The 27,914-nt window shown below is 34.7% G+C and overlaps 1 protein-coding gene across 2 annotated transcripts in view; it reads right to left on the bottom strand.

Moving 5' to 3' along the window:
- Positions 1-3,361: 3,361 nt before the first annotated feature.
- LOC106882546 (rho GDP-dissociation inhibitor 1) overlaps positions 3,362-27,914 on the bottom strand; it is a 35,149-nt gene continuing 10,596 nt past the window's right edge. For both annotated transcript variants that reach the window (XM_014933263.2, XM_014933262.2), the window contains exons 2-5: positions 18,316-18,515; positions 8,853-8,936; positions 7,029-7,169; positions 3,362-4,413 (exon numbers count right to left, since the gene is read on the bottom strand). In XM_014933263.2, the coding sequence (XP_014788749.1) occupies positions 4,217-4,413; positions 7,029-7,169; positions 8,853-8,936; positions 18,316-18,514 (621 nt within the window). In that variant the 5' untranslated portion in view covers position 18,515 and the 3' untranslated portion in view covers positions 3,362-4,216. The remainder of the gene's footprint in view (positions 4,414-7,028; positions 7,170-8,852; positions 8,937-18,315; positions 18,516-27,914) is intronic.

The raw sequence follows: 27,914 nt of genomic DNA on the forward strand, positions 1-27,914 counted from the left end.
GAATGCACACTGCCCAACCTACTGTTCACTGATGAAAATAAATTTGACATCAGACAGCAAACCACTTTTATGACCAACTTTGGAGTATATCTGGCTCCATCAAGGTTAGACTCAAAAATCAAAATCAAAATCTAGTCAATAATGGTTTGGGTGTCTCACATTTTTGTGCCCTTGGGTTTTAAAATGAACACTATGCAATACATGAGCAACATTCTGGAAGCTGAATTGCTTCCATGGGTGAATGAGCACTTTCAAGGTACACCTTGGAGCCATCAAGATTTGGCTTCATCCTACAGCTACATTCAGACACAACACTAGATTCAGAAAAACATATCATTGTTCATAAGCAAGGATGTATGGCCCTCAAGAAGCCCTAATCTCAACCTGTTGGAGTTTTCTGTTCTGTCCATTTTGGAGACGAAGATCTCAAGCATCACTCTGAAGGCAAAACCGTACCAGGAATAGGCTTCGATCTCACAAGAACAGATGCATGTGAAGCATTCACACTTAGACTTAAGGCTGAGATTCAAAATAGAAGTGGTCACATTGAATAAATGTGGTAGGGTCATAATTGTTTCCTTAACTATTGCATTGCAACAATATTTTACTTTGGCAAAATTGAAAACGCTGGTTGCATTAATTTTGAGATACACCATGTTTGTATGTATGTGTATATATATATATATATATACATATATATATATAGGACTTCCATTTGTTAAATCTGATCATGCATCTGCACAATTATGGACCTGGGTAAGGTTGAAGAAGGTAAACAGTTTCCCATTCTACCATTGTTTATCTCAGGGAAAGGGCACCAGCCTGGGCTCACACACCTTAACAGTGTTGTCACAGCAATGCCATCAGAAAGAAAAGAGATAACTTAAGGTATTTTCAATTTTGTTAATCCAATGCCCTAAATTGTTATGCATTCTACATTTTTATTAAACTCAGAATGAAAGGCAAAGGTGACTTTAGTAGCACAATTTCAGAATAAAAAGCCAGAGAAAAAAAATAGCAGATGGTATTCTAACTCTAATGACTGTCGATTTACTGCCTTGAATTGTTGTATATTGAAAATTTTTCATCTCAGAAATTCAGGTAAAATTAAAAAATAATGGCCAAATTTTCCTCAAGTTACAATCTGCTGTCTTAAAAGAAGGTTGTGTAGTCCTCAGCATCCTTTGTTCTAACATCCACTTTCCTATGCTTGCATGGATCAGATAGAGTTTATTGAGGCAAATTTTCTATGGTTTAATGCCCTTCCTGTAATCAACCTTCACTTGTTTCAAGCAAGGTAATATTCCCATTTGGCCAGACATGTTTTTACAGTATATGAATGACTACTTGTGTGACTGACATTAATTTACAACTGCTATGTAATGGCAAGATAAGGAGACAGAAATATACATGTGCATGTATGTATATATAATCAACATTTGGTCACTTCACAAAAGAACTCAAAAAAGATTTGGTAGATGGAAACTGAATAAGCATTGTGTGTATACACACACAAACGACAGGCTTTTTTTCAATTTCCATCTACCAAATCTACTCACTGATAGATACCAATTATAATGAACATTCACCTGATTCATTTGACAACAAATGGGTTTACAAAAGAAAAAGATAGCTAACAAGGGAACTGCTACTTGGTCACGAGTTACAAAAATAATTTCAAATCATAACTTACCATCTTAAAAAAAAAAAATTAAAAAAAAAACCACAAATAAGATGGGTGAATGAAACATGGTCAGAACATTGAACATAATCCTTCTTGATTAAACCTAACCTGGAATTAAACAACAATAGTAACATTCACAAGAACAGTGATGTGAAATGAAGTTTGCTTCATAACCACATGCTTTTGAGTACTATTTCAGCATGGCACCTCAAGCATTGTGGTTGGAATTGTTACACAGAAACTGTATGGAAGCCTACAGTATAACTACACCCCACCTTTGTTCATAACTCACAATATTCACCTCTATACCCATCTTTATCCATTTGTTACTACTCTCACTCTGTATCCTCTTAACCTCACCATTTTGTACCTTGAGGGTTTGCTCTAGCACCCCATCACTACCTGTTACCTCTGCTATAGCAAGGCAACTGTGCTTGACCCTCTGTCATACCTTAACTTTTCAACACCTGGCATAAAGTCATCCACCTTCACCTTCCCTCCTAGTAGAACCTCATTAGTATGTGGCACACACACACACACACACACACAAAATCTACTGCACTCTGAAAATGGTTGGTATTAGGAAGAGCAACCAGCTGTAGAGAGACTATGGCAGCATAGAAAGCAGACATTACACACACAGCTCTATAATTTTGAAGTGCTAGTGAGATACAGAAAAGGCCTTAGCATGAAAAATGGACTAATGAGTTGCTAAAGTTACAATTATCCTTTTGGGTTGGTAAAATCCACAAATAGTTTTCTCCAGGTATCTCTAGATCATCTCATATTTTTAACAATTCAGAAAGTAAAAACAAAATATAATCATGAAGCCTTGGGAATCTTGATCAAATTACAATGTTCATAGCAGGGACACCATTAATTTAGGTTTTGCTTTGTTGCATTTACATTTTTCCAGCTTATGCCCCAACTGTCCTGTGTGCTCTGACTAGACATAGCATATAACTATATGTTACAGTGTACCCAGTTGATAAGCTTCACTTTAATCTAAAACAGTAAAAAGAAACAACACAAAGGAAAACAAAACAAAACAAAAAGCACACGGCCTGAAATTTTGTGGGGGTAACATTTGATTATGTTAACCCCAATACTTGATGGTATTTTATTTTATTGATACCAGAAGGCTGGAAGGTAAGACAACAGTGGATTTGAACTCAGAACATGTGCCAGGTAAAAAAATTTTGTTACATATAATAACTGTTTTTAAATAGACAGGTCTCGCATTTGATGAAGTAGCAAACAGTTCATTCTATCATCCCCAGTATTTGACAAGTAATTAATTTGATCAACTCCAGAATAACGAAAGGCAAAGCTGAGTTGATCTTAAGATTTGAACTCAAAATGTTAACAGTCAGAACAAATACTCGATGACATTTTTGACTGATGCTCTACCAATTCCACAAACCTATTACTCTCTAAAACAATAAATAATCAAAACAAAAGAGAAAAGTTTATATAACTAAAGCCAGGTGGTTGACTGATAATTCCATAATATTGGCTGTCTTAATCACTGAATTAAATGGTTTATAATATTTATTTTGAAAGGAATATCATGAACAAATTAATGTAACCAGTGATTGTTACGAAGAAGAGGAATTTATTTCCAGTGATGTAAATATACTTTATAAGCAAGAAAAGAGGTAATTGAAGGCAATCAGCTTAGTAAATACTGAGATTTTTTTTCATAGTTTTCTTTATTTCATCAAAACAAAAGATACAATGCTGACCATCATCACTGCCAAAGTTTAGAGAGAAGAAAAGAGAAAGAGAGAGGGAGACAGGATTCAGCTATTACAATAATATAAATTTTGTTATTGCATGATTAGTAAAATGAGAATCTCTAGAAGGAAATTCACTGGTCTGTCCCAATAATGATTATAAAGGAGCTGTAATTTCATGATCTAACATTATCTGAACAGAAAGAAATGGTTCAAGGTATATTTTTAACAATAATAGAAAGGTGGTGGGGGGAGGGCAATAAAGAAAGGAGGAAGGGAGAAAGAGTGATAGAGAAAAGCTAACATTCAGCATAAATAAATGGACAGCATACCATGATTCAAAAAGCATCTTTTGAATGGCATTTAAGCAAAGAGAAAAAGCACAAAAATATAGCTTTTGAAATTGAAATGAAAATAAAGTGTTTTAAATTTTGTTTTTCTTTGTATATGAAATGACAGAGATTGGTCTGTAAGTGAACAGCAAGGTAGTCCATGTTTGTGGAGGCTACACACTGCCAATTGTTAACCCACAGAAAAGAAAGGAATTCTATATTGAAAGTGGACTTCATTAGAAACAGCAGAGGAAGGGTAGAAAATTGTGCAAATTGTCAATTTTTTTTTCTTCTATCTTCTTTTTCTATCATGCAGCAGAATAAAATTATAAAAAAATATTAAAAAAAAAAATAAAAAATTGAGAAGCTGAAATTACATGATTTTTAGCTGAATCATTCCATTTTTTGATCTTAAAAATTATATAGCATAATGTGAAATGGAAATTAGTGATTTTTGTTAGAGTTTATTTCCATTCTTTCGTGATCTCAAAAGCCCATTCCCATTTGAGATACTCAATACCATCATCATCAACAAATTTACTGCGCACAGTGTAAGTACCACGGCTAATCAATCCAGATGGAGCATCTTCACTAGGCGTCAAATAACTTACGAGATCTTTAGAAGGACCATAGCTCCCCACCATGTGGTTGAAGTTATCAACTGAAATAAATAAGATAAAATATGTAACTATTTGTGAAAATAATACAAAATATATCTTTTCCAAACAATAATCTTCAATTTTTATTAATTTCACTTCTCTAAGGACCTCATTCATTTCTAAATTCTGTTATCCACCCAGCTGCTTCTTAGGCATCCTTCAAACTGTCAGAAGACAACAGACGGCTCAAAATAAAGAAATACCAATTAATCATTGATATTGTAAAACTTTCGATTTTATCTCCTACTGTAAATTTATTTCAAGTAGAAAGATCATAATCTGCTATGATTTCCACAATTAGATGGTGACACTCACCAAGTTTATATAGAAAGGAACAAGTGATTAATGGCAGGGGCATCAACATTTTATCATAGAAATACCTGAGCTCAGTGATGTTATCTGTCTTGTCCAGTGGAAGATTTCAGCTAAGCTGTGAATTCTACCCCGTTGTATGTATGACACCTTGGGAAAATGCCTTGTGAGTAGAACTGTTATACAGAAAGTGTGTGGAAGCCCTTCTCACATGCATGTGTATCATCATCATTGTTTTAACGTCCACTTTTCCGTGCTTGCATGGGTCAGATGATATCTGCTTAGATTTTCAAAAGCAAGATGCTTTTCCTGTCACCAACCCTAATGTTTCCAAGCAAGGTAATATTTCCCTTAGTCCTTTGAACAAGAAAAAACAATGACCAAACGTTTTTTCACAGAAGATTGCAAACAAACAGCAGCAGTTGCATGATGGTGGATTTTGTTTACAATTAGTACAATGTCAAAACATAGAGGCAATGGGCTTCTTTCATTTTCCATCTACCAAATTCACCAACAAGACTTCGACTGGCCTGGGTCTATAAAAGACACTCGAATAAGTTGCCATGGAGGGGGAATGAACCTAAAACCACATGGTTGTGAAGCAAACTTCTTAACCACATAGCCATGCCAAGGTGCATGTGTCAGTGTTTACATTCTTGTCTTCACATAAAAACCATTCAGCAAATTGATGACATAGGCTTAAATTTCATGTTACCAATGTACTATAGCTCAGAAATTTTGAAGAGTAGGGCAATAAAAAGAAAATCCTTTACTTCAAGGCAAGGGAAGGGTGAGTAACAGGAAGAACATCTAGCTATAAAACAATATTTCAGCAATAAGCTTGTCTAACCCATATTAGCAGGGAAAAATGAATGCAAATAACCGAACAAATTCACTGCAAGATAATGCAATAATGATATAAATAAACTTGCTGACTGAAGCATGTCTTAATAGCTATTTTACATGTAAGATTCTGGGATACTTTGTGAGTTAGGTTTTATGCCAGGAAAATGACCACAGAGGAAACAAGAAACAAAATCTTTAATATAGCTCATTCAGTCAAAAATGCCTGCTTTAAATACAGGAACCACTTAAGATTATCTGAAGTAAAAAGCTAACAAGAACTTGACCAAACAATATTCAATAACAAAATGGAACACTATGTTTATCATTTTAATGTCCACCTTTTCATGCTTTTGTGGGTCACATGAAACCCATTGAATCCTTTTACTGTAGATGTTAATCCACTCAGTTTCATTATCCATAACTATGGAAAGTGGTTTTATATATCAACCTATCTTTTGCTGAGGAATGTAGTGTTTGAAACTAGTGTTGGAATATTTGAAGTTTGAGGCAACATGATACGTAGAAAACACAAATTCTAATTTTTGGTAGATATTTAACCAGGCTCCAATCTGGTTTGGCAGAGTTTCTACAGCTAGATGCCCTTCCTAACGCCAACCACTCCGAGAGTGTAGTGGGTGCTTTTACGTGCCACCAGCACGAAGGCCAGTCAGGCGGTACTGGCAACGGCCACACTCAAAATGGTGTATTTTACATGCCACCTGCACGAGAGCCAGTCCAGCGGCACTGGCAACGATCTCGCTCGAATGACTTTTCACATGCCACCAGCACAAGTGCCAGGAAGGCGACGCTGGTAACGATCACGCTCGAACGGTGGTGCCATCACGATTTCGCTTTTGCTTGCCCCAACAGGTCTTCGCAAGCCGAGTTTAGTGTCCAATGAAGGAAAGGTACGTATAAGTGGGCTGGCTACATCCCTGGCAGAGGCCTTGGATTTTGGTCTCACTTGGCTTGCCGGGTCTTCTCACGCACAGCATATTTCCAAAGGTCTCGGTCAGAAGTCAGATTGGAGATTGGTGTAGCCATCTGGTTCAACAGTCCTTTGTCAAATCGTCCAACCCATGCTAGCTTGGAAAGCGGACGTTAAACGATGATGATGATTTAACATCATTAGTGAAATAACCATGAAATTTAATTTCACAGTTAAAGGATTAAAGGTTCTGAGATTGTAAATTTTACTTGTAAGAGAGAGGGACTTGTGTTCTGGTCAATTTCAACAAATTTTTGCAATCAACAAATCTATAACCGTTTTGAGGAAGCTGAGATATCTATGTCTATCACTGAAATACATAATCTTTTCTCATCTAGAGAAAAAAAGTAGTTTTGTCCAATACAATATAGATTTAGCACCCAGTGTTAGTAGGTTGCTAAACATTAAAAATGAAAATGTAGAAAAACCAGCTAGAACTATAAAAGGAAAATTACAATAAATCATACATACCTCTGATACCTTTACGATAGACAGTTTGGTAATAATTCAAACCACAGACAATGTCTCGTTGAACATAAAAATCAATCTGCATTCGATATTTGCAACCTTCTTTTATAACAAATGCATTTTTACAGAGTTTGCTCAGATCACCTGAAAAAATATAGAGAACAACATAAAACTAAATTACAGAAACCTATGCAATCACCAACTAATAGTGCATGCTTTTAACAGCTAATTGCTATTTTTAGTGTCAATTAGATATGTAGACATGGAAAGAATTGAGCTTTGTCAAACAAAGTAATAGTAATGCAAAATTTGCACCAATGGATAACCTACTCATCAAATTAACATGTAAATTGGCTGAGTATTCCACAGACATGTACTCTTAATATGATTATATGGTGGAATCAATGCAACACAAATTGGACTCTTGAGCTATAAGTACAACCCATGTAACAAGTTTCTCAAAAAGGTTACATTTGGCTAAATTCATTCAGAAGGCTTGGGTCAATCTGAGATTATGGTAATTGCACTTGCAACAGTGAGATTGAATTTTGGGTTGAATCATGATTGCAATGTGAACTTCTTAACTGTGTAAATATGTCTGCATCCACTAATAATGAAGTACACATCACACACACACAGTGAACTGGCAGAGCTGTTAAGAGTGAATGCCTAGTTCTTTGCAAACTGTTACCATTTGCCTTTCATCCTTCTGAAGTTCATAAAATATACCACAGGAAATACAGTTCTATATTTAAGAGATGAGGAATTATGTACATTATTTACAATTGACAGATATTTGTCCTCATCTTGTTTATTGTTTATTGTTAACACAACATTTCGGTTGACATACCCTCCAGCCTTCATCAGGTGTCTTGGGGAAATTTCGAACTTGGGTTCTCATTCCTAAGGTATTTCTTTATGTTGTTGTTATTATTATCATTATTCAGGTCACTACTTAGAATCGAACTCAGAATCTTGGGGTTAGTAGCCAAATTCTCAAAGTATTCAACACCACTAAAACCAACACTATGGCTGGGCTGCGATATGTTGATGACACCTTCATACTCTGGCCCCACCACTGCCTATGTATGTGTGCAAATGCAATAAACGCTGTTAACCCATTTAAAGGAAAACGAAAAAATGTGTTATGTATTTTAAATAGATCTAAGCTAACAGTCAGTGTTTTTAACTCAATGTAAAACAGCAGTTGGTGTATCCTGTGTAGTGTAATACTAAATCCCAAAGGAAATAAATTTAAAAAAAAAAAAATTTATAAAGAAAATTTATAAATTAAAAAAAAAAAAGAAAATTTATAAAGTGTGAATGAGACAAACAGTGATGGTAAGTGAAAGATCTATATTTCAGTCTACAAGTTCAACAAACTGTTGTTTGGTTGATTGACAAAAAAATAGTTCCAAAATGTGCTCAAATTTGTAACTTCCTTAGCTACCAAATATGAGACAGTGTGGATCTCAAAATTCCTCAGTATATGGGCACTATTTAAATTACTATTACAAAAAAAAAAAAAAACATATGGTATTGCTTATGGGAAATGCCCAAGAGAAAGTGCAATAATTTTTAATTTTCCCTTCAATTAAAATAAAATTTGATTGAAAAAAAAAATTACTTCTAAGAGAGTCTGACATCATCCCATGCTTTAGTGCCGGATGTTTACACTCCAGCCTAAATGTAGCATGCAAAGATGAGGAGGAGAAAGAAATGGAAAAGAAAAAAAATTAGAAAATTCATATAAAATTGTTATATATATATATATATATATATATATATATATATAAAGACAACTGTCAAATTATCCTGAAACTTTACCTATGAGTGAAATAACTACATCTGGTCTTGAATCTACTTTTAATATCAGTTTTTGCAGAATTACTTTGTTTGGATTATCAGGATCTGAAAATAAATAAATAAATAAATACAATAAAAAACTGTTTTGATGAAGGGTTGGCAGCAAGAAGTTAACAGGAAAGGGTTGGCTACTGGTTGTTAAAATCTTGTCTCACTTACCTCCCAAATAAGCTACATTAACAGAGAAAAAAACCCAGACATTAAGTGAAATAAATGATCTTATGACAGATCAAAGACATGATTAGTTTCCATCCATAAATCAGTAAACAAAACCGCCTCTAAAAGAGAACTGGTTTTGAAAATATCCAGGTCAATTTTTCTTTTTATCTCTCATGAATTGCTACATGTTAACATTTCTTTGAATTGTTTATGACAGGTTTTATATTTAAGACAGTAGCCATCCTTAGAGAAGTGGGAAAGTCAACTCCCCTCCTCCCCAAACATTTTAAATACTAAATGTTTGTATAAAACATTTGCTGTATCTAGTAGACATGGAGGAGCAGGAAATGGTGAAAGACAATCAACTCAGCCTTTATATCTTTAACCACCATAGTGTTCGGACCAGCCAAAACCAGTTGAAAATAATTCACCTTTATTTACAGCCAAATCTGACTGTATCTGATTCCTCTACAAAATTGCTAAAAATAAAAAAATCACGTCATTGAATTCTTGTAGCCTTGAGAATGCGAGATAAAGCCTTTCCTGCTTTTATTCAAATAAAAATACTGTGAAATTTTGGAGACTTCTTGGTTTTTCCAACATTTGAAGAGAAGTGTATATCTTAGTTTTAACGATATGGTGTCAGCAAGTAGCGATTAGTACTTTAAAGGTTTTACTCTTGATGTACAAAATATAAACACAAACAGTGATTTGTCTTTGGACGAATCTGATATTGATATTTATGAATCTTCATTGGGTGAGGAAGATTTTGATAATGAAAGTGATGAAAATGATATCATAAACATTACGCCAACATGGTTGAAGATACATCAACCACAATTCCCGAGTTCACAGAAAAGACTAGTCGACAACTCAGTTTACCCCCTTATGCTCAACCACTGGACTCTTCGTTTTTACGGAAAAGCACTTTTTGAAACTGTTGGCGGACCTGGTTTACAGTCACCCCATCCCCTAAACTGACCTTTCCAATTTTTTTTTCGCTGTAGGATTCCTATGTTTTAGATGACAGAGATTCCGAATATGTAAAAAACCACGTTTTCAAAATTTTTAATACCCCTCCGCCACATTTTTAATTTTAAACTTTTTTTCAATCTACATGGAAAAATATGGATATTAAGAATATAGGGGGCGAAAAAGCAAAAGACAAATTTTAATTTAAAATTTTTAATGAAAAACTCCAAAATTGATCCATATCCTATCTCGTTGTCTAAAAATGAAAATGAACAGTTGTTTTGTCCGTTTCTGCATGTGCACATTTATAGTGAAACAGCAAAAGTACTACAGCATGTGAAGCTCTCACCACGAAACTCGATATTCTAAAAATAACAGCTAAATGTCTGGAGAATTTTTGCACTTGTGTGTGCACATGCAACAATTTCTATCGCTGTTATTTTTAGCATATCCAGTTTTGTGGTGAGAGCTTCACATACCGTGGTCTTTTGCTATTTCTCTAGAAATGTATGCATGCAGAAACGGACAACACAGCCGTTCATTTTCACTTTTAGACAGCGGGATGTGATGTGGATCGATTTTGGAGTTTTTCATAAAAAATTTGAAATTAAATTTTGTTCTCCACCCCATATTCTTAATTGCTGTATTTTTCCATGTAGATAAAAAAAAAAAAAAAAATAAATAAAATTTTGAAAAAAGTTAATTAAAAATTGGGAGGGAATTAAAAATTTTGAAAACGTGGTTTCTCGCTTATTCGGAATCTCCCTCATTGAAAATCATCGAAAAGGTCAGTTGGGGTGGGGGTGGGGGGTGACTGTATGCCAGGTCCGCTCAAATAAATATGCTCAATGCATAATTTCTATTCATAGAAGACCCAATCCACTTATGGCAGCCAACTGATATTGCAGAAATGTGAGCTCTTTTTTTACTATAAACATTAGGTTTGGTATCAAGCAGCTTACTCAACTGTGGAACTACTGGAGTCCTGACATAAAGTATGGCAATCCATATACCTGCCACATTATATCTAACTATAGTTAATTCATATACTGTTTATGCAAAAAGCCACCACCAAAGGACTATGACCATTTGAAATTTTGGGCTGACATCACATCTCAGTTACACGAAGGCTTTTCTTCCAGAAAGCACAGAACTGAGAGAAAAGCAAAATCAACAGAGGTGAATGTCAAAGAAAATATTGACTTCCATAAAGTGGGAAAAATAAATGGAAGGAAAAAAAAGTTTGCAGACTGTGTTTGCTGCAAAGAAGAAAATTTGCGAAAGACTATCAGGCCGAGACCTCACATGTATTTGTTTTGCAAAGTGCCTTTGTGTAAAGGGCTTTAGACAGTTTCACAATAGAAATATAGCACAACTATATTTTGCTGTTTTTAGTAATACTGTCATATATTCCCTTCATTTTATTACAAATAATATGTGAAAGTGAGAAAAACACATTTATTTTCAGTATGTTACACACCTGTATTCATCTTTGTCTCACCCTTAAATGAGCATTTTCTTTTTTAAGGGGCATTCTGCTATGTAAATGTATTCACTTAATTGTATAAGAGTACAAAGCCAATGCTATATTAACTAGTAAAAGAGTTTTGTACTTTCCAATGAAAATATTTGAATGAAAGATAGAGAAAGAATAAAATCTTGTATCGATTATACCTGTATTTTAATTCAAATTCATGTAATTCATCTTGAAAAATGACAAAATTGTTGGCAATTGACATCTGGGATAATTTTAGTAACAAATCAAACATGTTAGAAGCATTAAGAATTTCAAATTTTAGTGTTTATACATAAAGTTATTGCTTTTACACCTGTTAATTAAATTTACCTGCCCATAAAAGTAACATTTAATCAGAAAGATCTGCTAAAATTACATTACTATAAACCACTGGTTTATAGCTATGTAACTGACAAAATTGCAAATCTGTATGTAAAAAAATTAGCAAAGTTACAAGCAAATATCGTGGACATCCCTCTTGAACCTGAATAATTCCATATAATGTGAACAAATGAGCATTACATTTGACAGATTAATCTGAACACTAAAGGGTTAAACATTGAATATTTGTAAACTGATAGCTCTCATCCAAAGTGGTGATGTTTGCCTACAACCAATGGCATTTCCTTGGCCAATGAGATAGGGAGTGCTTTAAAACTGAAGTTTAATGAAATATAGGAATTGATGGAATGAGAAAGAATTCCAGAGGGTTGAAATTCTTGGAATCTACAGAGTTCAGCAGAAAAAATACAATTTATGCAAGAAATCAGTTTAAAAGTGAAGAGGGATGAAAAGCAGCTACACCTTTAGGATGGTGATGATGAAGAGGGTGGAAAATCAAGGTTAGACTGAGAGATTTTATTGACTATATGGGAGGATTTCTTTTGAATGAGGTCCAAAATGACCACAGCCAATGGAAAAAGATTGAGAAAGAAAGAGGAAAGAAAACAATAGGGAAGAAGACAAAAAGAGGAAGGAGACAGAAGGGGAAGAAAGAGAAAGAGAATGAAAGACACAAGACTTAGAAACAGGAAGTTTTGCAAATACTTCCAAACAGAATAGAAGTTATACTTTTCATAGACACTTCTTCAATTCAAGTACCCAGAGCAGTGATTCTTAACTTTGGTGGTAGAGCGTGCTCCAGCCTGGAGGTGTTATGGGCTCACAAGGTGGTGTTGAATGTTTAGAGAGGTTGTGATTATTTTTTTGAGATAAAAATATTTAAACTGGATACAATGCTTATATATTAAACATATATATCAAAAAAATCTTTGTTGGGATAAAAATAATCAGTAAGTCACTGAGTTATCAGTGAGCAGAAAAGTGACCGACAATGTGTCAATGTCCAAAATATTTTCTTAATAAGTTATCTTTGTTAATAATTTCCATAAAAATTTAGCATGGGAGCACTAATCTATGCAAATAGCTAAAAGAAGGCATGCTAGATAGGATAAAACAATAAAAACAGGACAAAAACTACACAAAATTAACCTCTTGATTAAAATTCAAAATTTTTACTATATAGTGCAGACATGGGCGAATTGTCAGAAAGTGAACTCCATGCGATATGACTTATCATCAGGCAGGCTACATGACTAAGAAATTCAAAGTAACTTTTAAAGATCTAGAAAATACAAACTAATGCTTGGGAAACCTGAAGAAACATGTTAGTCATAAACAACCAAGGAAGAGATACCCTTGTTGGTTGACATGTGCAGACACACACACACACACACACACGTGATTAAAAATTCCTTTTAGTATTTAAATGCTAACATTTTCATTTTGTTCTAATTTAGTTTATATATATATTTAATACTATTTTTGCTACTATGTTGCAAATATGTTTTGAGATTACACACACATCATTCATATATTTTAGAAAAATGTCATAATTGAAAGATGGGAAAATATTGATTACCTAAAAATGCTAGCCCCCACCCACACACAGTGTACCATTTTGTGTGTGTGTGTGTGTGTGTGTGTGTGTGTGTGTGTGTGTGTGTATTAGACTGCAGCTTTGAAGGGTTTAGTTAAATCAACCCCAGTACTTTGTTATTTTAAGTCTGGTACTTATTCTATGAATTACTTTTTGACAAACTGCAAAGTTACAGGGATGTGCACAATCCAACACTGGTTGTCAAGCAGTGGTGAGGGACAAACACACACACATGTATATGTATGTGTGTGTGTGTATGAGCGTTTATATGTTCTTGAGCAAGATGCTTCATTCTAAGATTTAATAATTATGTGCTCAAGTGTAGATGGTGGTGGATTTCTGGGACTGACTATGAGAGTTCAGTGGTTTGATCAACTGAATTACCTGCTCCTGAATTAACACGTGATAAATTCTTAGGCAGAATCAGCATGACAAGGCTGTACCTTTTCATACTTTTATACAGCTTTCATCTACCCAATTCCATTTACAAAGATATGGGTTGATTCAAAGCTATAAAAATGGCATTTGCTCAAGATGCCAGTCAGAAGGATCAAACCCAGGATCTCATACTTGTTAATATCTTTTTAACCATTTAAGCTAAAAAATAGATATACATATGCTAAAGGAGATTTTAATTATCCTGTAATATCAACCTGGGGCTAAACATAACCTTCATCATCATCATTGTTTAAATGTATAACTTTACATGCTTGCATGGATCAGAGATTATTGAAACGAATTTTCTACAGCCACATGTTCTTCCTGCCACCAACCCTCACCTGTTTCTGAACAAAGTAATATTTCCCCATGCCCAGACATATTTTCACAGAATATTGGAAATGAATGACACTGCTTGTAGGACAGTGATACTTATTTACAACATCAAGATAAAGAGACACACATTATATATATATATACACTAACTGGCCCTGTGCCATCAAAAATGATGGCTAATTGTAGTATTTTATATATAAATATGAATGATAAATTAAGTTAATACACTTGTCAATGTTCACATACATTCAGACTTCCCTTGTACACATACACACATATAATCAGAGTTGAAACATTTTGATTTTTCTTTTCAGCATTAAATGTTCACCATCCCACCAGTTTGCCATAACCCCTTACTTCCTTATTCATCTATCACCCCTTTCTTTCTCATTCATATGTTGTGACAGAGAAAAACACAAGAGTATTATTATAGTAGATGAGCTACTTTCAGTTTCAATTTCCCAAATCCACTCAAGGCTTTTCGTTGACCCAAGGCTATGATAGAAGGCACTTGTCCAGTGGGACAGAACCCAAAACTATGTGGTTGGGAAGCAAACCTTTCAATCAGTGTCACTCCACCTATAGCCGCACAGCCAAAAATTCAAAGAACTAACAAAGATAAAAAGTAACAAACAACTGTATCTGATATTGGTTTTAAATTTTGGCACAAGGCTAGCAATTTCAGAGGAAAAGGTAAATCAATTACATTGACCCCAGTGCTCAACAGGTCCTTACTATATCAACCCTGAAAGACTGAAAGGCAAAGCCAACCTCTGCAGAATTTCAACATACAATGTAAAAGCAGACAAAATACTTCCAAGCGTTCTGCCTGGTGCACTAACTATCCTGGCAGCTTGCTGCCTTACAACTGTATCTAATATCAATTACAAAATACTATAGAGTAATTATTAATAGCATCAACAATAGCAATATCATAACCTTTACAACGTCAAAATACCTACACTTAAAAGCAATAAAATGCCTTCAAACATTTGTGCAAAAATCAGCTTCACAAAAACGAAAAGTGTGTATCTTTTATCTTTCATTTGTTCCAGTCATTAGACTGCAATCATGCTAAGGCACCGGCTTGAAGAATCTTCTTAGCTGAATGACTCTCAAGCCCAGTATTTTCTTTTCTTTAAAATCCTGATATTTACTCTATAGGTCACTTTAGACAAACTGCAAAGTTACAGGGATGTAAACACACCAACACCAGTTGTCAGATGGTGGTGGGAGACTAAGACATTTTTTATATATATATATATATGTGTGTGTGTGTGTGTGTGTATGTGTGTACATATGTGTATGTTTGTGTGTGTATATATACCGGGTGCGATGGGTAAATTGTTGCCATTTTATACTTTAAAGTTTGCGCATGCACATTGCTTGTCTCAGTTGGGCACTGTCTGTGAGAAAAACAGCACCATGACAATTCAGTCTGCCAGAAATTTGGAAACGACATGCCACAGTGCTTGGCATTCACACCAGAAGCTCCAATATAAACATTTCAGAGTGTTTGGGCGTCAATTTGAGGACATGTACTGAGAGCGATAAAAATCAAACATCCAGTCAACATCATAATGTTTGGACTGATCACTAGTGATGGTGACATCATGCTTTCATACAAGGCCTCAGACTCAGCATGGGAGGCCTACATCAAGTGCCTGGAGGAGGTTGTGCTGCCCTGGGTCAAGACAGTGACTGCTAGAAGACTGTCTGGCAACAGACTCTACACCATGTCACACAGGCAGGAGAACCCAGTCATGGCTGTCAGACAATTTCTGAGATCACATCACCCCTAACTCCCAACACTGCAACCCCCTTTATTATGTGTGTGGTGCAGTTGAGCGTGAGACCAACAAAACTCCTTGTAACACCAAAGATGAACTGAAGGCAAAGATTACGGCAGCATTAACCAACTTAAACAAGGAGACCATCCAGAAGAGTTGCAGGAGATTCCAAAGTTGTCTGGAAGTCTTAGTTAAACCAATGGCGATTTTATTGAATAAATTTACTCTTTAGTATTTCAAGATATTTTTATGTAATTTTGAGATGTCAATGTTATTTTCAGTTTTGCATAATTTAGACGACAGTCTATTCACTGCACCCTACACACATACAATGGGCTTCTTTCAGTTTCCATCTACCAGATATACTCACAAGGCTTTGGTCAGCCTGAGGATGTAGTAGAATCATATGCCAAAAGTGCCATGCAGTGGGATGAAACCCAAAACCATGTGGTTGGGAAGCAAGCTTTTTATCACACAGCTATGCCTATACTTTTTTCTTCCTTGTTACTTGGGATCTACCTTCAAAGCTGCTAGTTTTGATCCTATTTTCAGAAACTGGATTGCTTCAGTATACAACAGTATCTGTTTTATGGTTAGATAAACTGCCACCTATGGGAACCTTTTTGAATCATGCATTCAATGTGGACTGGCTTGGGATAAAACAACAGCTAGAATAAAGTTTAAAAGTATCAGTAAATCGTTACATTGTACCACAATCAACAGAACAGCTTAAAGATCTCTAGTTTGGTTCAGAAAAGATGCATAATTCTGTGTTGTATCAATGGTCAGCAGACTGCTATTTAATTTTTAGATAGTACAGTCTGTTTAAGTACAAACAACACATCTCTCAGGAACAACTCACTATTATAATACAGGGTGCGGCAGAAATACCGCCCACATTTGAAAAGGTTGGCAAAAGGAGAAAGAAACAACATTTATGAAAAATTAATTTTACTGTTGTTTAAACAAAGGGTTACAGTTTTTGTTCATTAGCTAAATGAAAATATTATTGGCACTTGCATAAGTTCATTAGCAACACATAGGTGAAAGTTTAAAATACGGGAAGTATTTCTGCCGCACCCTGTATTAATGAGCATCTAAGGTGTTGAATTGGCAGAATTGTTACCATAAAACAGATACTGCTGTATATTGAAGCAATCCAGTTTCTGAAAATAGGATAAAAACTAGCAGCCTTGAAGGTAGATCCCAAGTAACAAGGAAGAAAAAAGTATAGGCGTGGCTGTGTGGTAAGAAGCTTGCTTCCCAACCACATGGTTCTGGGTTTCGTCCCACTGCATGGCACATACTGGGCAAAATGCTTTGTGGGATTTCATTTGCCTTTATGTTCTCAGTTCAAAATTCACTGAGACTGACTTTGCCTTTCATCCTTTTAGAGGTTGATAAAATGAGTACCAGTTGAATATTGGAGCCAATGTAATTAACTTGCCCCCCCCCCCCCAACTTGCTGGCCTTGTGCCAAAATCTGAAGTCAATGTTAATGAGCAATATTTTTGAGTCTAGGTGAACACTCACAGAGAAGATGACATCTGATGTAAGGCATTCCAGCAGAGTTGTAACCATGCGACTTGTATGCTGGACTAGTTAAACTGTCCAACCCATGCCAGCATGGAAAACGGACATTAAATGATGAGGATTGACTTACTATTTTGAGTGGTCACAAGTAGCCTCTCTCATTGGCTTAAATTAGTATTTATTAGCTTGAAGTGCTACTCCTATGAATATAGCTTAGAGAAGAATGGGATGACCTACCAAAAACACAAATTCTTTCATCAATGATACTTTCATGATCGAATGGGTTATGATGACTCACCAATATTTATGTAGATAATGCATGTACATAGATATTATACACTGATGTTTCCGTCTTTTGAAAAAGATACAAGCAATAAAACTTGGTCATGAATAGATAGTCTGCATTTACAAATTGAATCACAAGATATTGATTAGCCTGTAACTACAACAAAAGACGCACTCAAGTGCCAATCAGTGGGACTGAAACTGAAACCGTGTGGGTGTAAAGCAAAATTCTTAACCACATATCATGCCTGCACCAATGTAAAAGTTACAAAACCAAATCTTTAAGGAATTTAGTTGAACACAACAGATCCGTCAACTTGGTGCTCTATCCCAGGGCAGTAATGAAATTGCTTCTACCCTTACTTAGAAAGGGTGACTTCATTTATAAAACACAACCATTTACAAAGTGAATGGTATTACAAAGAAAGAGCTAAATAATTAAGCCAGATTACTTACAGAGTATGATGTTGGTACTACCAGCAGCACTACCAAGCAATTTCTGCTTATACCTTACTAAACTGTCATCATCCTCATCTGCTTTTAGAATCTCATTAATTGTCTTTTCTGCAGGAGGTTGGTAATTCAAAGCTGGTTCATCATCTTCCTCTTCCTTTTCTCCCTCCTTTGGTACACAAGACTCTTCAGTTTCAGCCATCCTGAACAAAATAATGAAATACAATAAGTAAATGGTTTAGAGGGAGAAAAATGGTCTTGGTCAGTGGAAATAAATTTATTAGGTTTCCAAAATTAATGAAATTTCAAAGCATCTGGTGAATGGCAGGACAACAATATGTAACCTATCATTATCATTATTATTAAGGTGGCAAACTGGCAGAATTGTTAGCACACCAAGTGAAATGCTCAGCGGCATTTTGTCTGTCTTTACGTTTTGAGAGCAAATGCTGCCAAGGTTGGCTTTGCTTTTCATCTTTTCGGGGTCGATAAAATAAGTACCAGTTGAGTATTGGGGTCGATGTAATTGGCTATCCCCTCCCACAAAGTTTCAGGCCTTGTGCCTATAGAAGAAAGGTGCTTGTAATTAGATTTAACCCTTTAGTTACTATATTAATGTGAAAATGCACTGCCTTGGTTTTAATTTTGAAAATGAAGTATTTATTAAGACAACTGACACTATTAAGCTGGTATTTGGAATATAAATTAGCATGAAATTTTGATGGAAGATTTTAATTTAAATTACTTTAAATCAGGGAGCTTGCATCATATAACTGGGTGGTTTCAGGCAGATTGGTTTCAAAAGGGTTAACAAATTAGAGAACCCTACTTTTAATGTTAGAGAGAATCTATTTTCAACAATACTGTTTAATAGGATAGGATAATGAAATAAGATTTAGTGGAGATGATGCTTATAGCACTAAGAGGATGGTAGCTGGATAAGAGTTTAACAAGCTGACAAAACTGACACCATTTCAGATTATAGCTGTTAATACAAACAAGTTCATCTGACAGAACAATACATTCACCATCTTCTAAATATCAGTCAGCTTATATAATCATATGGAGAAAGTATTGCCAATTGTCACATGCAAGCAAATATGACTTGGTAACTTGTACCATACACAAGTTGAGAGCTGACAAAGACCTTCTTAGACTTTTACCCACAACCCAGTGGACCATCCAGAATGTGAGAGATAGGAGCAGAGAATGCTGAATTAGCATCATATGAAATGAAGTGTCTTGCTCAGGGACACAATGTACCCCCACTTCACCTAGTTCAGGAATTGAACTCATGACTGAACATTCTGACTACCAAGCTATACACTTTCACATGGAGAAAAGGAATATATAAATATGTTTGATCATCATCATTATTATTATTTTATGTCCAAGTTGTATGTATGTATTTGTATATTTTAAACAGGTCTCTTTCTAAAGCAACTCTTGTCTTTTTTCTCTCCTTTGATTCAAATTCTGCCATTTCTAGAGATATGGCTTGCATTTTCAAGAGTAAACTAGTGTGATATAAACAGGCAACAAATATTAGAGTTTGTAAGAATAAAATATACTATTATATATCAAAATGAAGTAGGGTTTATCCAAACTTGGAAAGAGAACTTCTAACACATATCCCAATAACGTCACCCACTCATCATATCAAGTCACTACTAGTTACTTTTGAAGTCTTTGAATAGCCAGATGTCAGTTATCTGGAAAGAAACATTGCAGTTATTAATAAGAGCAGTTAGTAATTAATGCATGCAAGATTTCACAGCTCTGGCATCACTCCTTCAGAGTCAGCTCATGAATTGAATTTGTCAGCCAATTCTCGTAGTTTTTTTTAGTTTATACTAAGCCCTGGCTGAAAACTAATATAAATGAAATGTAGATTAAACTAATTTATCAAGCTGCTTACCTGGGTAAGAAGTTTTTTTGTTTTTTTTAAACCTTAAATGTAGTTATTTGTCATAAGAATTTACAAGACCACCTAATTGTAAATTTCTAATTATAAAAACACTGCAATTTATATGGCATTTTAAGGAAAAATTTAAAGATCCAGATGATATATGCAAAAGGGAATCTCATTAGTCCCATGATAAAATGCACCCAGTACAATCAGGAAAATGATTGATAAATTGAGCAGATATATAGAGTTGAGATAACCCAGTCTTGCTGAGGCCATGACAGCCCCTCTAGTAGCAGGATAAAATGTACCCAGTGCACTTTGTAAAGTAATTTGTGATAAGGGAAGTAATTGTAGAAACTGTGCCAAAACAAGAAAGCCCAAATGAGGTATAGTCCTCCGATTAAAACCTTGAACTGCATGACACTTGCCAGGATGGAAAATAGATGCAAAATGATGGATGATGGAATTGATTTTTAATCTAATGCACAAATAAATGACTTAAGTGTTAGACTTCTTTATTCACTATGGTGCAAGAAATTCTACCTTCTATAAAATTACTGAGCTAAAACAGATAACACAATGATAGCAGCACTACAGATTACATTAAGAGTTCAATCCCTTCTACAGCAATGACAGAGACTCAAGAAATTTTGTTAAAAATTATGCTCTTGGCGAGAACAATTGTCTAAAGGAATCAAGGGTTCAGTCAATCATACTGACTCCAGTACTTTTAAGTCTGCTTCTTATTCTATCAGTCCTATTTGTGGAACTACTAAGTTACAGTTCTTAAATACTGACATGTTTACACACACACACAAGTTTCCATAATTTCTGTCAACCAAATTCCATTTATAGTCTATTGAGCCTAGAGTAGAGGGCATTTGCCCAAGGTGCCATACAATAGAAATTACCACAAAACTATGTGGTGAGAAAGCAAAATACTTCTTGACCACATAGCCATGCCTAGGCTAAGTATGAGAGAGAGGGAAGGGGAGGGGAGGAGAGTTTTGAAATTTTAATTTAATATGGAATACAGTAGTAAATTTAATCTTTAGCAATATAGTGATATCTTTAGACATGTTTCAACCTTATCAGACTTCAAGAAACCATTGTTGAAAGACTACCACTATAGAGTGAATATAGCTTTTTTTAGTCAATGAACAGAGAGTGGCAATTGATATAAGAATGACTAAGAAATTTCTTTTCTAATCAGAATCAGTCATTTAGAAAATGATTACTTTCATCATTAAGGATGTAAATTTCATAAAAATTTCTTGACTTGCTAGCATCCACTTCATTAAATTTTTATAGAGCAGATATCTCTACTCACTCCCATCTGTATTCCAGATATTTTATCTGTATAATTGTGTATGAGTGTGTATACAAGTGTAAAATGCTTACTTGATTTGTACTCCTTTATGCCAAGAGTTAACTCAGTCAATATAAATACCCAGAATGAAGTATTGTGGTTAGTACAAACAAGATTTTCTATGTCTGAATGCCACCAGCCCTTACCGGTTTTCACAGACTGTAGGAAATGAATGACATTCATTTACAGCAATCACATGATGTCAAGACAAGGAGACAAACATACACACAAACAGGCTTCTTTGTCTACCAAAACTACTCCTAAGGCTCTAGTTGGGCTGGTGCTGTAGAAGACACTTACCAAAGGTGCCATGCAGTGGGACTGAAATGGAGACTAAAGCTATTGACTGAAACCAATAAAAATACATATGGCTTATTTTGGGCATTTAGAAAAAGCTGATTGCTGAGGGTGGCCTGTAATAGTCATGATAAATGTGGTGTTAGTGAGCTATTCTTTTCCTGGACAATCACTTTAGTCTTCAAACTGACTGTCAGTTCAAAGCTCTTGTCTTGGGAAAAGTGGTCAAGCAGTAACTGAAAATGTTTCTGAGTGATATGTAGCTGATTCATAATTGGCAAATAGCTTATCTTCGTTAAGCAACTCATACACTCTAATCCTGGTTTTAGCATAAGAGAAATTGAAGCATCAATAGTCAGATCTTGTGTGAAAGTAGAATTTCAGCCAATGAACAAAACACTAGTGTTTTGTTCTATTATGATTTAAATAGTTAAAATTAGTTCATGAATGAATCACTTCAATAAAACTTTCAAAGTTAGTTATGGATGGTCTGTCAATGTATTGTGCAACCCACTAGGAAAAATTTAAGGCATATGTACATGTCCCATATATCTTTTGATAGGTATACACACACAAATGTGTGAGAGTTAGGGTGCATGGAATGGTTAAATGGACATGTTACTTTGAAGTTTCGCCAATGGTGACCACCACTGCCAAAGCTGTGAAGTAATTGTTAGTATTCTCATAGCACTTGGCTCTACACATGCTAATGTTCATGTCTTAATTTTTAAAAACTTATTTGATTGTTATTTCTAAAGAGAGACATAGAAAATTAGGTTATCAATGAGATTAGAAAGCTGACAGAAATAGCTTGTAACTATCCAGAAACAATGCAATTACTATTTATAAAAATCAAAAAGTTTTGTTGAAAAAAAAAAAACAACAAAAAAACTAAGATGACTTCAAACAAGAAATACAAATGACTAATAGAAAACTGGACAGCCTTGAATAATTCTTTCTACTATAAGGACAATTTGGGGGGAGGGGAAGGTAGTCAATTACATCCACTTCAGTGCTCCACTGATATTTATTTGATCAACCATGAAAGAGAAGAGGAGCAAAGTCAACCTCAGTGGAATTTGAATTCAGAATGTAAAGCTGGAAAGAAATGTTTACTAAGCATTTTGTCCAGCATGCTAATAATTGTCCCAACCTCGATGAATAAAGCAGAAAATAAGATCAAAAGAAGATAGAAATACAATCCAAATGGACCAATAAGCAGATGGCATTCAACACATGGATAATTTCAATTTGGAGTCTATAAGAGATGTCATGATTACAATAACATATTTTGCAAACAAATTGTAAACTGGATCTTTACTACTTGCTAATATTGTGTCCTTAGAACCACTGTTTTTCATCTCTACAAATTTGATACCTGTGGATATGGGTGTGGGGGTGTTGATAGCATTCTGCTTTTGTCTAAATAATGGTCTGTAATCTTATACCCAGGGTTCCTTCTAATTTTAACCGACCACAAAGCAGAATTTTTGATGCTTTGAGCTATAATATTTTAAATTCAAAGCTACTACAAAACATTTAACTATTTCTGTAGCTTATCAAGTGCATACAAATTAAAATGAACAGCAACATTTTCACATGCATGGCACCAATAGAGTCACTGTGTGGTTGGACAGCTTAAAGGAAGCATTACCTGTACCTAAGTTTATATACAGCATTGACATTCCAGGGATGGCAAAGTAACCTGAATCTGTTTGTTTAGTATCTATGTCTCAAACACTACTTCAATTTGCCTGTGTGTCCCACTTGTCATGACCATTGTCAAACTAATAATTAAAGTAATTTTACTGAAATTCTATACATTATTATAACAACTAAAACTAACTTAGAGAATTTTATTTGATAGAGAAAAAAAGTGTCCTGGCTTAAAACAAGATTATGTTTCTTAGCTGACATTAGATACAATGTAATTTCGAACTATTTATTATGCCCGCCTTAGTCAATATACTTCATAAAGCTATAGATATGCACACGTCTTTGTATGCGTGTGTGTGTGTGTAAAACATGTCGAAGTAGTCATTTGTTTCTAGCATAAAGATCCTCATTGAATGACTAATGTAGTGGTGTTGTCATTGCAACGGTAATACTTTGTGGCAACTGCCAACAACACAAAGATAACAGATGCCGGTGTTGCTTGCTACTGTCTTATATATATGTGTTTAGTATTATACAGTGGGAGGATAGACTTGGAAAGATGCTGAACAAATGAATACCATTACTTTAAGTTACTTTACATTCTGCGGTTGACTTTTGCCTTTCACCCAAGATAGGTTGAATATAAATCCTGCACATGTCAACTTTCATCCTTCTAAGGTCAATAAAATAAAAGACAGGGGTCCATTTAACCCTTTAGTGTTCACATTATTCTGCCAAAATTAATGCTTTTTCATCCACATTGTTTTGAACTAATCATGCATTATCTTGTAGCTATTAGATTTTGATGAGGTAGCTGTTAATTTTTAAAACAATATTGTAGGGTTAGTGTGAGAGATAGTCGTAAATGAGCGTCACCATCAGACAAGTGGTGTCCATTTCCAATATTCCATAAAAATATGTCTAACTATAGAGAAATATTACCCGACTTGGAAGCAGGTGCAACAGGTAGAACATTCAACCATAAAAAATCTGCCTCAACGTATTCCGTTTGACTTATGTGAATATTAAAATCATGAAGATGTCACGCGACAACTCTTTTACAACTCTGCTAATGCACCACCATAAACAGGTATTCTTGTGTTTGTGATCCCAAAAAGACTAAAAGCTAAAGCTGACTGACAAGATTTGAACTCAGTATAGAGTGCTGGAACAAATACTGCAAAAGAATTTTGTCTTAAGTTCTAATGACAGTACAATTTACTAACGAATTCAAATTCTGCTGACATCGACAACATCTCTCTGGGATTAATAATATGCAAGCTATTACATGCCCACCTCTTGCAAATTTGAGGCCTTATGTCGATGTGAGAAATCTACCCCCTCAAAATCACCAGTGAACCTAGGCACACCTTGTTATGACTTATAAGTAAGCATGGACACTTTTTGAATCACAAACATGTGGTGTCAGCCATCTTAACTGAATACTATAAATGTTTAAAGATGGTAATGCTATATTTATAAACAGCATAAAGTGAGAACGCAATAAGAAAAAAGAAAAAAAAAGTGCATCAGATGTGCATGGTGACTATTCTGTCATTTTAAATGTTCCTTGTGTCAATATTAATCAACTGACAAAATAAAATACAACAGTATACAGTAGTTACTGCTTCCCTTTCCTTAGTTATGGTACTGTACTGCTAAGAGGGATGGGCTCTGTCAAACAGCATACACAGGACTAAGACACTTGAAATCATGTGAGCCAATGCAAATCTAAGTGACTACTTGACCTGCTAAAATTAACAGTTGCATATCTCTTTGCTCAGAGCCTAGCATCTTAAAAAAAAAAAAAAAAAAAAAATGAAAGGACACATTCAAGAATGTAGTTCTAGATATACAAGCACATCAATGACCACACCTGGAATTCTTCGATCAAGTCTGCTCAGTAATTACCAACCTGGGGCTAAAACAACAATCTAAATGACCATGCTCTTAGTTAACACTGACATGTTCATTGCTGTTGTGCGTGCCTGCGCATGCAAGCAAATATGCATGTGTGTGTGTATGAAAAATATTCAGCCAGTGGCTGCACGACTGAGGTTCTAATTTCTTCCTAACGATTTAAATCTGGTGACAGACGAGTCAGTTTTCTTAAGAGCAGATTTCAACTTCGAAAATATACATTTTATGATAGAAACCTCAACATTTAAACCACTACAGCATACATTTGTAGTGATTATGCTGTGCAATTTCATTTTGTATCAAAGTGAATATGATGTGGTCTTGAGCATCCGGCTTTACTTCACAGGTGAAATAAATTAATTTTTACGAACCAATCAGAGATCAGTATTCTATATATTTTCGTGCATTTCTTATCAGCAAGAGACATTTCCTCACATGCTGCTAGCCCGAAGAACATTTTACTACTATGCATATGTTGCAGTTTGGGGAACAGAGTAGTCTAGACACTCGAGTCTTTGTATAGAAGGCAAGCAGTTAATCATAGCAAACATACTGCACCCTTTTTATCCGCCAGAGTTTATATTTATTTAATGTGGTGTGTGTGTGTGCACGTAATCCTAATAAAGATTTATCAACGTATGTAATTTCGTAGATGTATGTGCGTGCACGCGTGTGTGTGTAGATATATATATATATATTGTAAATTTAATTAAGTTTTCACTGTATATTGACAATAGAATATGGTCTAATATCTGGGCATATAAATCCATGATGGAAAAAAATGGGCATTTGTATGAATGAGAATCAAACTCACACCTCTTAAAATATTAGACTATTTTCTAGACAATATACAATGAAAACTAAGTCACAAAAATTTTCACTCATCAGTTTCTTATGCATATATAAATATATATGTAGACCTTTCCCCTTCAAAACAATCATAGTAGTAAAACACCAAGTTCACTAAACACCTACTACATGCAATTCAAAAGTGTTGTAGCTTTTTAGTATACATTTCTTAACATTAGAATATAAGTTATTGTTCACTGTGACATTTTGTGCCTTTCAGATAATACTTAGTCAAATACTGGTGGCAAGTAGAAAATATATCCTCATTACATATTGTGCCGTCAGCCCTCTGATACTTACATTTTCTTTCTATTTGAAATAAGCTACACACTTCATCCCCAGACAAAACAAAAGTAATGAAGTATGGTAAAGCCACTGTGATTGCTGCTATGGGAGTAGATAAGGTAGATGAAACAAATGCTGGAGCAAGTATTTTACAGTAATCACATGATCTTAAGCATCTGGTAATCAAAAAAATGTCTTTGTCAGAAGTGCAATTCAATGTGGTATCATTTGGATGACTATGATTCATTATCACCAGGACAACAATTTAGCCACTGCATCTCCTATTTAGTAGAGGCAAGAGAAAAAAAAAAAACCCCAAAAAAACTACAAGTCCCCTAAAATATACAACAGAACATTTGTGTTCACTCAACTTGCTCATACATGAGAAAATGTATTTTGAGGCATGCAGAGAATGGTTTAAGTAATAATTAAAAAGCATTAAAATGAGAAAATTTTGCATGGGAAAAGATAATACCAGGAGCATACTTATAAATTTTTAAATTAACATAACTATAAAAATCCATTGGGCTTGCATTCAGCTCCAATTTCTAGAGTTTTAAGAGGATCAAAATTTAACTAGTATACTAACCCCATTCACCCTATTCAAGATATCCCCCCCCCTCATTTTTGAACTAGCTCTTAATTTCTAGTGGATTCTACACTAGTGAAAATACATTGATAAAGTCTCTGAGAATTTCTTCTCACTAGTGTCAGAGACCCTGAAAAGGGACCATCAGTGCAGCACTTCAAACTAGGTAGTGTGTGTGTTTTCTAGTCTATTCCAGACTACTAAACAGAATATACAGGATCCAGACACACGGAAATCATGTGAGCAGATACCTATGCATTTCAAAATTCATTTCCTTAACCCTTTAGTTTTCGGCCATATCCAGCCAAAATATTTGATGTGTTTTATGCTTAAACCAGTCCACAATGTCCTTCTAAGAATAAGTAATTACATTGTGAAAATCTCAAAGCTACAAGATAATCCACAATTAATTCGAAATAATGTGAATAAATAGGCATAACATCTGACAGAATAAACTGAATGCTAAAGGGTTAAGCTTCAGCGCTATGGATGAATACAGAAAATAAACGTCCTATATATGTGTGTGTGTGTGTGTGTGTGTGTGTGTGTGTGTGTGTGTGTGTATATATATATATATATATATATATATACTTATGTGTATTTCTTCTATCTTAATGAATAAAAATTCTTCTGATAGAATAAATGGGTTAATAGAAACCAATGTAGCAAAGAACACAAAATAACTGTGGTTAGCTCCTGTTTTTAAGGCAGGAACTCCTTGAAATTTC

This window comes from Octopus bimaculoides, chromosome 5 (genome assembly GCF_001194135.2).
Source record: "Octopus bimaculoides isolate UCB-OBI-ISO-001 chromosome 5, ASM119413v2, whole genome shotgun sequence".
NCBI lineage: Eukaryota > Metazoa > Mollusca > Cephalopoda > Octopoda > Octopodidae > Octopus > Octopus bimaculoides.